Source organism: Nelumbo nucifera, chromosome 7 (genome assembly GCF_055504915.1).
Source record: "Nelumbo nucifera cultivar China Antique chromosome 7, China Antique-T2T, whole genome shotgun sequence".
Taxonomy (NCBI): Eukaryota; Viridiplantae; Streptophyta; class Magnoliopsida; order Proteales; family Nelumbonaceae; genus Nelumbo; species Nelumbo nucifera.
In genome coordinates, this window is record NC_142655.1 from 5,241,977 (window position 1) to 5,254,633 (window position 12,657).

The 12,657-nt window shown below is 42.9% G+C and overlaps 1 protein-coding gene across 1 annotated transcript; it reads right to left on the minus strand.

Annotated features, from left to right (window-relative positions):
* Positions 1–1,080: 1,080 nt before the first annotated feature.
* Positions 1,081–4,016, minus strand: LOC104597443 (chaperone protein dnaJ 6). The gene is made up of 8 exons (XM_010258970.3): positions 3,743–4,016; positions 2,867–2,965; positions 2,656–2,757; positions 2,475–2,534; positions 2,246–2,352; positions 2,076–2,158; positions 1,820–1,910; positions 1,081–1,737 (listed from the first exon to the last, which is right to left on the minus strand). Exons 1-8 carry the CDS (start codon positions 3,842–3,844, stop codon positions 1,530–1,532), a joined length of 852 nt encoding a protein of 283 aa, XP_010257272.1. The 5' UTR covers positions 3,845–4,016; the 3' UTR covers positions 1,081–1,529.
* Between the last annotated feature and the right edge of the window lie 8,641 nt (positions 4,017–12,657).

The window sequence follows — 12,657 nt, forward strand, 5'->3', positions numbered from 1 at the left end:
TCACAATTACTTATAGCTTATGGGCCAGACACCCATCAGATGTTGACTCACAAATTGAGTTTGAGACATCTACCTTGTTGACGCATATATAACAATTCAAGATCATACCGTGGTACATGTATCTAGTTACCTCTAGTTAGTAATTAGTAAATTTATTATTTGATCTTTCATTAGCCAACAACCATCACTTTCTTGCTGAGTCATTGCTCAAAATTTGACATATGGAAAGCCACATTAGGTCTGTTTCTTCTTTCCTTTGAAGCTATAGAAATGAGACCACAAGTTAATCAAGTATTATCGGGACAGGTCCAGATCAACAGGCCTAGGTCCATTTATTTTACTACTACTCCCTGGCTCCCCAAAACATTTAAGAAAGGGGTATATGATGATTATCTTTCTAACCAAAAGGAAAATCATAATTATGTGGCAATAGATGACATCAAGCTTAGCAATGAATGTGCACTGAGAGTGAGAGGAAAGCACAAATTTCCCTTTTCAATCCTCTAAACCATATTTCTTCTCTCTCTATTGTAAGAGTAGAGTTAAACTTTCTGATAATATTCCGAGTAGTCACCGTAAGCCCTAAACTTAGGGGATGTTAAGAACTGTGCTCTATGGATATGATTGTTTGGTTCTGACTTCTGAAATACATCCAACCCATTAGGTAGGGGTGCAACTTGGTGGGGCTTGGGTTGGGCTTTTGTCAATATTTAAGTGGGCCAAAATGTTAAATCAGGCCAATCCAAATTGCACCCCTATCATTTAGGCATTCTTTTAGGGGTGCGGGCATATTGCATGTTTTGAAACCATTTGTAGATGGCTTTTAATATGAAATATCACAATTTTTCTTCCACACCAAATCTAATAAATCAGTTCACACCCATGAATTTTGATAAATTACCACATTTATGATTCCAATTGATTGATCAGACGTTTTCCACATCATAGTGGAACCCGTGTAATAAATGATTGAAATATTTTATTTAAAATTTTGCTAACAATACTACGTCAACACTAACTGATTCAAACACACCATACCTTATAGAGACCACACTACAAACACTCCCCCAGTGTGGTAGATACCACAATACCGAATACTGCCTTAATTACTAAAGAAAAATACAGAGATGCATAGATTTACAAATTCCCCAACAAACAAATTAGTGTCATGCAAAGTTCAAAGTATCGATATGTATCGGTCGATACCATAATGGCCGATACATATCGTTCCAGGACCCCTCCAATACACCCCTATAGTGGGTTTATTGGGGGTCTGACCGGTTCAGGGGATAGAGGAGCCCTAAACCATCTCCCCTGAACCAGTTTCAGAAAAAAAAAAAACAGTATCAATTCACCCGATACACCCATACCATCATATTGGGTGTATCGATATTATGAACCTTGGTGCCATGCTGTCAGATGGCAAAATAAACAAATTTTAGGACTTCACACAAAGAGTTCTATCCACAAGAGCCATGATTTACAGATTCCTTTTGAAACGCAAAATTTCTGAGCCTGCTGCCAATTGTTTACTTGTGTTTTGCATTTTTAGTTTGTCTCCGGCTTTCAACCTTTTTCCTTGCAGCTTCAAATTCTTCATCAGTGGGCTCGGAATGTAATGTGCTGTCACCATATTTTGCCAACAGCGATGAAAACATGGAATCAAATTGTTCCTTCCTCTGGCTTCGTCTTTGAGAAATAACTGCTAGTAGACTTGATTCTGGCTGTTCATTTGGTCTGTAGAATAGGCAGTTTTAGTTAGAAAGGATCAAGTTTCAAGTAGAAGATTAATGTACAACTGAATTGAGAAATAACTAACTTTTTCCTTCGTTTTAGAGGATCACTAGGTGGTTCTGTTTCAGATACTTGCTTAGACCACTTCTGGTAGGCTTTGGTTGCTTTAAGCTCTCCTGTTGATAAAAAAGAATAAAATAAATAAATTTATAACATTATCCAATATGGTTTCAAAATACATAAAATATCATCCAGAGTACACCAGAAGTTCCTGAACAAAGGAGAATATTCATATTGTAAAGATTCTAGATAGCAGCATGGTATTAGAAAGAAATCATTACCAGCAGCCATGGCCTCATCAAGGATATCCTTGAACCTATGTGAATCCAGCTTGGGATCCGAACAGAGCATTGAACAGAAGAGCCTGTTGTAGAAAATCATTTTAGATATCAATAGCCCAAGATAGTGTACCATAAGAGATGTAAAGGCTGCACAACAGAAGAACCTATACCCGTCCATATTGCCCTTGAACTTCTGGTATAGATCCTTCAAATCCTTCTTCTCGGATTCAGACCCTCTGTAGTTTGCTTCAAACTCTTCAATATCTGCTTCGGTAACCTACAGTTACAACAAATAAATAGTTTACCTATAACCCTATTCAACACAAGCAAAACAGGAGTCAATGAAATTTCTCTTAAACCAATACAGTTGGTGCCTTGGTGGCACTAATTTAATTATACCTTTTTGTACACTGTCCTGAAATAGTCGTGCAAATTTTGAGTAACTTCACCTACAAGGTCCTAATCACAACAAGTCAACAAGAAACAGATGCAGAAAGGGAATAACTATCTCCTGGTCAGAAAATGCATTATTCCAACTGGAAAGGCACAGACAACAAAAGTAGATTTACAGGCTACTCACAACATCGTCAACACAACCAGTCTGATCATATAAGGCCCTTTTCTCTTCATCCCCAAGAATGGATATCACCTTCTGCAATTGTTGAAATTTCTCTTTGGCTTCCTAAGATGCAGAAAAGTAAAGCACACTTTGAGCATGGACAATTCACACAATAATCAAAACCACGGAAAACAACTCGTGAGTGGCATCATTCAAAGAAACAAAAACTCACCTCATCTCCAGGATTCTTATCTGGATGCAAACGCAATGCCAGTTTATAGTACGATTTCTTTATTTCTTGATGTGACGCAGTTCTCTCCACGCCAAGAATCTAAGAAAGCATCATATTGTCAAAATACACATCTTTCTCTTCTAAAAGCTCAAATATAAAACCATACACAAGAAACAAAATACGCATACAATGACAAAGCCAAATTGTCTGTTCAACACTTATTGTATGCACGAAAGAAGATAATCAAGAGACACAGATTTTGGGGAAGCATGAGGATCAAAACATGTTGTAGTAGGCAAATCACTTCAGAGTTCAGAAATCTTTTTCATGCCGAATAGATATCAAGTTATTTACATTGATTACTTGAAGATTAAAAGAGAATTGCCTACTACAAGACGGTCCATATTCTATGAATTACTAGATGTACTAACCCCCCCCCCCCACCACCACAATAATTGAGCTAGCCCTGCCTAAGAGACAACCCCATTTGATGTTTATTAGTAACAAAGAATTTCCAATTATGTTTTTCAGATAGAGTAAGCAGTGTCTGTACCCAAGGGGATGTGACAAGGAGTCCAGTGGCACCCATGACTGAATAAATAATAAGGAGAAAGCACCAGGAGGAAGGTTAACATATGAATCCTTTTCGTAGATATCAAAAAACCAACAGAAACAAAATGAAAGCAAAAGGGAATTTTTCCGTATATGTTAAGCAAATGAAGACCTAATTCTCAACTCTCAATCTATGGCGCACTAACGACTGGAAACTAATTAATGTAAAAAAGAAACCATTAAGGATCCATCAGATGAAACACCAAATTCACAAAGCTGACCCATAAAGTAATAGTAAAGAGCGAGAAGGGGAGAATCAATCACCTCATACAAGCTCTTTTCTTTGTTGGGAGATTGGGTGAGATCCTCTTGAATCCCCTGATCCTCTCCATCCTGGGATACCCTAGTTTTCTTCTTCTTTGCCATTTGAAGGGGTCGCTATCACACAAATGAAACGACTCTCCAGTGATGACTGATGAGTGATCTAATTCTAATCGATCACTGGGATTTATTCGTCGGAACTTCCCGCCATTTCCCGTATTCAATTTTTTTTCTCCGTCCCCGGATTATCTTCTTTCCCGCGTAATGCTTGGTGTGGCTCCCGTCTGTTTGGATTGTTGATCAGACGGTTGATAAGTAAGGCCTCCTACATTAAAAGCAGCTTTCCTTTCTTTAACTGCCAGGTGGGACCCACCAAACCGCGTATCGTCACGGGAAAAAAAGGGCTTTGCTTTCGGTGTAGGTGTTTCAACCAAGGCTGCAACTTGGGCCGAGTTGGCCAGAACCCAATCCAAAAAAATTGGGCTGGGTTGGGTCGAGTTAATTCTCGGGTTAGGGTTAGGGTTGAAATTCATGAACCCAATTTTACTTCAGGTTGGATTAGGGTTGACCTCTTAGGCAACCTGACTCTATAGTATATGTCATATATAAATATATGCTATATGTAATATATAACATATATTGATTTGCTTAAATGCATGATATTTGTATAGCCACCATATACTATCATGTATTTCTTTTAAGATAATCACTTCACTTCATCTTAATTAGAAAGACTAAAACCTTAATAACATTATTTTATATTTTTTTGAAAATTTTATTCTTCATCTCCTCTTTGTTGTTTGATGCCCATAAAAATCTATTGTAAATCATAACTCAGAATAAACTATTATCATTTCTAACACTTGTTTTTCTGAATTGTGTACTAAAAGAACAAAAAAAACGTCAATACACAAATAATATGAAACATAGGATTAATATATGTAGTGAAAGTTGAGTTAAGATCTAAAATCGAGAAATTCTATGAGATTTTAAGGGATGGAAGGAAGGTTGGGTGGGTTGGGGTTGAAGGAATTTAGTTAAGGTTAGGGTTAGAGTTGGGTTAGTCAGGTTGGATTAGGGTTAGGGTTAGGGTTGGGGGTTTAGAACTTAGAGTTGGGTTAGGGTTGGCCTCAACCCAACCTAACCTGGCCCGACTTGCAACCCTAGTTTCAACAGTGGAATGGTTTTATTTTTTTAACTAATGGGGCCCCTGCGATGCACGGGAAAGCCCAATATCCAATATCATGTTCATGTCGTAAGGGATTAAGAGAAAATGTAAAACTTTTTTTTTCAAGAGATACAAGCTCCTAGTGAGAGGCCAATTTCCTATAAAATTGACAAATAAAAGAAAATTGATGATGTGCAAAGTTAGTATTAGAGCAACTTAATTTGAATTAGACTGTTTTATTGTACATTACAAAGAGGAGAAAAAATACCAGTTGTGGAGGGAATAAATGGTTATATTTGACCCAAAGTAGAAACTCCAACATCAAAACAACCATCTCTCCTCCTTATCAAAGTCTCTTCATTTCTGTATCAATTGCTCCAAATCTATATAAACTCCTCCAGTTCAAGCAAAGGTCAGCCCATTAACTATCCGTCATATTCATGGTTTTTATCAATCCAGCAAGTGCAACAGTTCTCTCAACACCTGGCAAATAATACCAAGCAGCAACAATGCATGGTACCTACAACTAAACCCATGGTTGCACCTTTAATTATATTCTCCTCATTCTCCAAGTACCTAAGCTCTAACTCTGATAGGTCTATGGTTATCTTCTACTCAAAGCTAATTAATTAATTAATTGCAATACATACAAACCATAAAGCATTAGAATGGCAACAATAATGAAGCATCCAAACATACTACATATCGCTCACCGCAAATCTATGCCATGAAAGAAAAATCACTGAAAACTGTAAATTGTCATTAAATATCTACACATAAATTTGATAAAAAAAATGATATAAATATAAGACTCCTGCTTCTCATAAGTTTTAGGGAGCTAGTTATTGGTTTATTATAGAAATTATCGTCAAATTGAGATTCTAACTCTGCAAGTGTTCACCTGGTTTTTGGTTTATTATAGAAATTTTTAAACCAAAATGTGCTCTATTTTGTCTTGTCCATTTGGAACTATTACGGGTAAGTCTAGCTACCTCATGTTTCATTTTTGTTATTCATTTTTTCTAATTTATTATGAACAAATAAGTAAAGATAGAAATACCCAAAATAAGACATTTTCAAAAACATCCCCAAGTAATAGCACATCACATTTGTAAGTAAATAGAAGAAATGCAAAAAAAAAAAAAATCATATTGGGCCAGGTAGGGAGCTTCAAAGACACTAATATGAATCCAATTACACAACTAAGAAAAATTAGAAACCAACTTACTAAAGAGGCTTTGTTCCTTTAAACTTCCAAAAACCCAACCAATTTGTTGTGTGTCTGCCATTGGAGAAACTTATATTGTATATATAGCAAAGAATTGACCATTGATTTCAAAAATTGGAGACAAGAATTCAATATTGGGTGTCCTATATAGGTTGGGTCCTTTGTCAAATTTGCAAAGGAAGCAACATATTTGATAAAAAAAAAAAAAAACATCTTTGTAAGTGAAGGCATAAAATTATAAATTTTGTATTATATGAGCATGGGAAGTGCTTCTTTACCCATGGGAGCAATTTTATTGATTCACTGAAGTTCATGGAAGTAACAAATCTGGTGCAAACTACAATTGATGATTACTGTACTTGTTTACCAAACATAACGATAGGCAAACAAAGAAATGTCTTAATATCCTACCAGTGCAGCAAAAAAAAATATCCTAACCAAATAAAGATCAAATAGCAAAGCCACATACCTTAACCACAAAAGGAAACATTGGCAAGAAAATAAAAAAAAAGGAGCTTTCACGTAAGGGTTAAACGGGTATTTCAACTCTCTCGTTAATATTTTAACAGTAATGGTAATTTTTTAAAACAGTAAGGGTATATTTAGTCAATTAGCTAAACCATAAAGGTAGTTTAAGAAACTTACCCTTTAACAAATTAAGTAGAATAAAAGCAGAAAATTAAAAGGGGGTTTTGAGCAAAGAGAGCATACTGACATGAACCGTCCAATTTTATTATATATATATATATATATATATATATATATAGAGAGAGAGAGAGAGAGAGAGAGAGAGAGAGAGAGAGAGAGAGAGAGATAAATTTGGTTTGAAGGAAAAGATAGGGAAAGAAAGAAAAAATTTGTACAATACTTGTATTGATTTCCATACCTTTTCCTCCAAACCAAACACAGATGGTCTATCTCCCCTTTAAGTTTGGACCAGTATTTTAAAAACCAACCCGTAAGCTGATGTTGACATGTGTTATTGGCAATCTATTTGATTTGGATGGTTGAACACTTACCTTTTTTTTGTCAAAAACCGCTTACCTGAGACCTAGAGGAAAAAAAACATATTTTTAGAATTATACGATGTGCATTAGCTTGGCCCAGCCCACTAATGCCTGATAGCATCAGCCACAACAGGATGGAGCCCTGCTGCCTTCGTACAAAGCTAACCGCATAATGGTCAAACATACCCACCAGGGCTTGCCACCTGACCTCATACAACTTCCATACAGAGCGTTCATCTTCACCTACCTCCAGCACGCTCAAGTATAAATAAGAGGTAACTCCCCCTTAAAGGGGATCGAGAACAGAAAATTCTAACATAGCTTATTCATTTACTCCCTACACCTACTTTGCTTCCTTAGCATTTACTCCGGGAGATCTGGTGCATCCGAGGACTATTGCCAAGACCTCGCCTGCACCCTCTCCTACTTTACACCTCGTACTAACTTGAGCGTCGGAGCCTCTGCCTCGGGTACCTGCCCAAGGCCTCTAACATTCCTTGTCTTGCAATACCTCTAGTCACCAGAGACCTCGCCTCGACCTATAGTCCTCGGAATGAATACCTCGCCTCAACCTACGGTCCTCGGCTTCGGCTCACCTCTTCCGATGCCTCAAAGTCCTCGGCCAACATTCAAAACCTGGAGAGTGAATTTACCTCGTTGCCCCCATCCAATTTGTGCGGCAACAATTGGCGCCATCTGTGGGAACGTTGCTAAGACGACCCCCACTTTAGGATTAAAAAAAAAACAACATACTCTAAAACCAAACCCTCTTAAGCTTGAAAGCCATGGTGCAGAAAACCAGGAACAATCAAAATCTGGTCACCTATGAACAGTTTCAGGCTATCCTCGAGCGTCTGGACTGCCTTACTCAACGCATGGAAGAAGTTTGCCCCCGAGCAGGAGGTCCCTCCCAAGGCGACCGCCCCACTGGGGTGTTAGAGGATCAGGGTCGTCATGAGCATGTCGAGCCACCAGCCCTCGACCATGGTAACTCGCTAGTTGAGCCATCAGAATCGGGCAACTACCGTCCCCCAGATTCACCACGAAGGAACACCTGTCCTCATAGCCGAAGGGAAAGCATGCCCACTCAATCCGAAGATAGTCATCAGCCTTCAGAGCAACACCACCACCGCTGGAGGGAGGCCCCCTGGGACGACGACGGGCATCTAGACCGCCCTAGAGTTCGCTCTCGAGACGAGAGCCGACACCACGCCACTCCCCCTCCCGTCTCGAATCTCTGGGATGTTCTGAATGATCGTCACACTCGCAGAGGAGCGCACGATCCTGTCTCAGAGTATTCGGGAGTCCGAGTCGACATCCACCGAGTCCGCGAGGGTGAAGCGGGGCCCATGCCCGTGCTGAACCGGGGCTTGTCGAGTTGCAAGCCGAGATTGGGGCCATCAAGGATGAGTTCCACTAGGTTAAGCAGAGCCAAACCGACACCTCAACCAGTCATGGCAACTCCTTTGGCCGCATGGACGCATTCACCCCGGAAATCATTTCAGAGCCTCTTCCCCCACACTTCAAGGCTCCCACACTGGAAACGTATGACGGAAGCACCGACCCTAATGATTACCTGGAGGGTTTTAGGGTGCTCATGATACTCTACAGGTATTCTAATGCCTTGACGTGCCAAACCTTCCAGGCCACCTTCAGGGGGGCCGCTTTCCGCTGGTTCTCCAACCTCCCTCCTCAATCCGTCAGCTCGTGGGAGTAATTTACAACTTTGTTCCTCGCCCGCTTCATCAGCAGTAAATGATGCCAAAAGAAAGTAGTCTCTCTGATGTCACTCAAGCAAGAGCCGGGTGAAAGCATGCAGTCCTACATTGACCGCTTTAAGAAGGAAGAGCTTGAAGTTCGAGACCTCGACCCTAAGGTATCCATGCACACCGCCATTAACGGACTCCGCGCCGGCTCAGCCCTCAAGTGATCGATCGCCAAGGCCCCGCCGAAGACCAAGCTCAAATTCCTCAAGAAGGTCCAAAAATATTCGGCCGGGGACAACCAAGAAAGGGCAGTTGAGCGTCACGATAGGCCCTCGAAGAAGAAGAGGAAAGGCGGGGACCAGCGCCACCCCGACAACCATGGCGGCAAAGACAACAAGAAGCCATCGACTCCAGCCTTGGCTTACAAGGACTACACGCCACTCAACTCCACCCACACTCGGATACTGATGCAGATCAGGGAAGAGAAGTTTGTGAAGTGGCCAACGAAGCTGAAGCAGAACCCCAAGAGGGGGAACCCTACGAAGTACTGCAAGTATCACCACGGCACTGGGCATGACACTGAGGACTTCTACGATCTAAAGAACGAAATAAAGTCCCTTATCCGCCGCAAGCACCTCAAGCAATTCGTCGAAGGAGAGGCTGGCGCCTCATCCTCCCAACAGCAACAGTAGCATCAACAAGTGGTAGGCGTCATTGACTTCATCATCAGGGGCATGGCCTCGGGTGGGGCCTCGTACTCGGCTCGAAAAGCCTACGTCAGGCAGCTTAACATCCAAGAGCCTGCCCTGAAGAAGCAGAAGTACCTAGACGCTCCGCAGAGGCCAAACTGTCCACATGCCCTCGTCTTCACCAACGAGGACTTAGAGGGGGTCACAGTCCCCCACGACGAGGCCCTCATGGTCGCAGCCATCATTTCCAATTTTATGGTGAAGAAGATCTTGGTGGATAGTGGCTCGTCAGCCGATATCCTGTTTTTACGACACCTCTGAGAGAATGAAGCTTGTGCCAGAGCGGCTCCAGCCTGTCGATGTTCCCCTCGTCAACTTCTCCGACAGCGTCATCAGGCCGGAAGGAAAAATTACCCTACCCATCATGGTAGGGACAACACCACACCAGGTGACCTGAATGCATGAGATCCTGGTGGTGAAGGTTGTCTCTCCCTACAATGCAATAATGGGAAGGCCAACCCTTCATGCACTAAGGGCAGCCATGTCCTCCTATCACCTGGCCCTCAAATTTCCCATCGAGCACAGTGTCGGAGTTGTTTGTGGGAACCAGCAGATTGCTTGCCAATGCAATATGCGCTGAAAGGAAAGAATAAGGAGGCCCTGTCACTAGAAGGCCTCGACCTCCAGGAAGAGCCAGCGAGCCGAGGACCTCATCTCAGTTCTCCTGGATGAGTCAGGCCTAGAGAAGACAATCCACGTCGGGTCCAACCTTCTCCCTGAACGCCTATCTGAACTGGTAAGTTTCCTCAAAATTAATACCGACATCTTTGCTTGGTCAGCCACTGACATGCCCGGAATTGACCCCTTGGTCATTACTCACAAGTTGAGTGTGGACCCGATCTCTAGGCCAATCTGGCAAAAGAAGAGGAACTTTGCACCGGAACGATGGAAGGCCATAGGAGAGGAAGTTGATAAGCTACTCGATGTCAGCTTCATCCGTGAGGTACATTACCCCAACTGGTTGTCTAACGTGGTTTAGGTAAGTAAAGCTAATGGGAAATGGCGGATTTGTATTAATTTTACAGACCTTAACCAAGCCTGCCCGAATGACAGTTTTCCTTTGCCGATGATAGACCACCTCATCGACGCCACTACATGATATGAACTACTCAGCTTCATGGATGCCTTCTCTGGGTACAACCAGATCCAAATGCACCCCGATGACAAGGAGAAGACCTCGTTCATCACTGAGCACGGCATGTACTACTATAAGGAAATGTTGTTCGCCTTTAAGAATGCAGGGGCCACCTAGCAGCACCTTGTCAACAAGGTTTTTAAGAATCAGGTGGGGAGGAACGTCGAAGCCTACATGGATGACATGGTGGTGAAAAGCTTGAAGGCCGAAGCACACACCTCGAACTTGGCCGAGACCTTTGATACTCTGCGCAAGTTCAACATGAAGCTCAACCCGAGCAAGTGTGCCTTTGGAGTTATCTCAAGAAAATTGTTAAGCTTCGTTGTCACTCAAAGAGGCATTGAAGCCAACACAGACAAGGTACAGGCCATACTAGACATGGAACCCCCTTAGTCAGTAAAGGAGACCCAGAGACTCACCGACAGGATAGCCGCCCTCAACCACTTCATGTCGAAGTTGGCAGACCACTGCCTTCCCTTCTTCTGCACCATCAAGAAGCTGGAAATTTTTCAGTGGACGGAGGAGTGCCAGCGTGCCTTTGACGAGCTCAAGCTATACCTCGCCTCACCCCCGCTCCTTGCTCGGCTAACATTAGGGGAAACTCTATATTTGTACTTATCAGCTGGAAATGAGGTCGTCAACTCGGTCCTAGTGAAAGATGATAGAGTCCAAAGACCTATATACTGTGTCAACAAAGTCCTCTACGGTGCCGAAACCAGGTACTCTGAAGTGGAAAAGCTAGCCTACGCCCTCGTCACCTTGGCCAGAAAGCTCAAGCCATATTTCTAAGCCCATACCATCGTGGTCCTGATGAATCAGCCCCTTAAGGCCGTCTTCGACAAATCAGAGACTTCGGGATGCCTAATTAAGTGGGTGATCAAACTTTCGGAGTTTGACATCCAGTACCATCCGAGGCCTGCGATCAAAGCGCAAGCCTTGGCTGACTTCATAGCAGAATGCACCTTCAGCAGACCCCTTAGCCGACCTCACTAAGACGAATCAAAAGAAGCACGCCTGGTTGAGGAGCCCCCCTCCCCTCACATGGAGACTTTTTGTCGATGGTTCATCCAATGCCAAAGGGAGTGGAGCGGGCCTCATTCTCCTCACACCCGACGATGCCGTCATAGAGTATGCGCTGAAATTTGAGTTCCCTGCATCCAATAACGAAGCTGAGTACAAAGCCCTCTTGGTAGGGTTACAGCTCGCCAGAGATCTCGGCTCTAAGCACATCGAAGTCCTCAGCGACTCACATCTACTAGTGAATCAAATCAACGGTGAGTATGAGACCAGAGAACAAAGCATGACTAAGTACCTCGCCAAGGTTCAAGAGTTAACCCGCCACTTCCAATGTTTCTCCCTATAGCAAGTCCCGCAAGCCGAGAACACCCGAGCCGATGCCCTTTCCAAATTGGCAAGCACCTCGGACGCGGCCCTTGGCCGCACTATGTGCATGAAAAGGTTACCCCGACCCTCCATAGAGGACATCCAAACCCTCCCCGTAGAGGCCGAACCATCTTGAATGGACCCTATCATTGACTTCCTACTAACGGGGAGGCTACCCGACGACAGGAACAAAGTCAGAAGACTCCAATGTTAGGCATCACGCTACACCCTGCTGGAAGGTAAATTGTATAGGAGGTCCTTCACCTTGCCTTACCTCTGATGCCTCTGCTAGGAGGAGGGCGAGTACGTGCTCCGGGAAATTCACGAAGGCATTTGTGGCAACCACCTTGGCGGTCGAACCCTAGCCCAGAAAACATTAAGGCAAGGGTACTTCTGGCCGACCCTTCACAAGGATGCGGCTGAGCTGGTGCGAAAATGCGACCAATGCTAGAGACATGCCAACCTCTGCCATCAACCAGCCACCACCCTCTCGGCCCTTAGCAGCCCCTGGCCCTTCTCCAAGTGGGGGATGGACTTCTTCG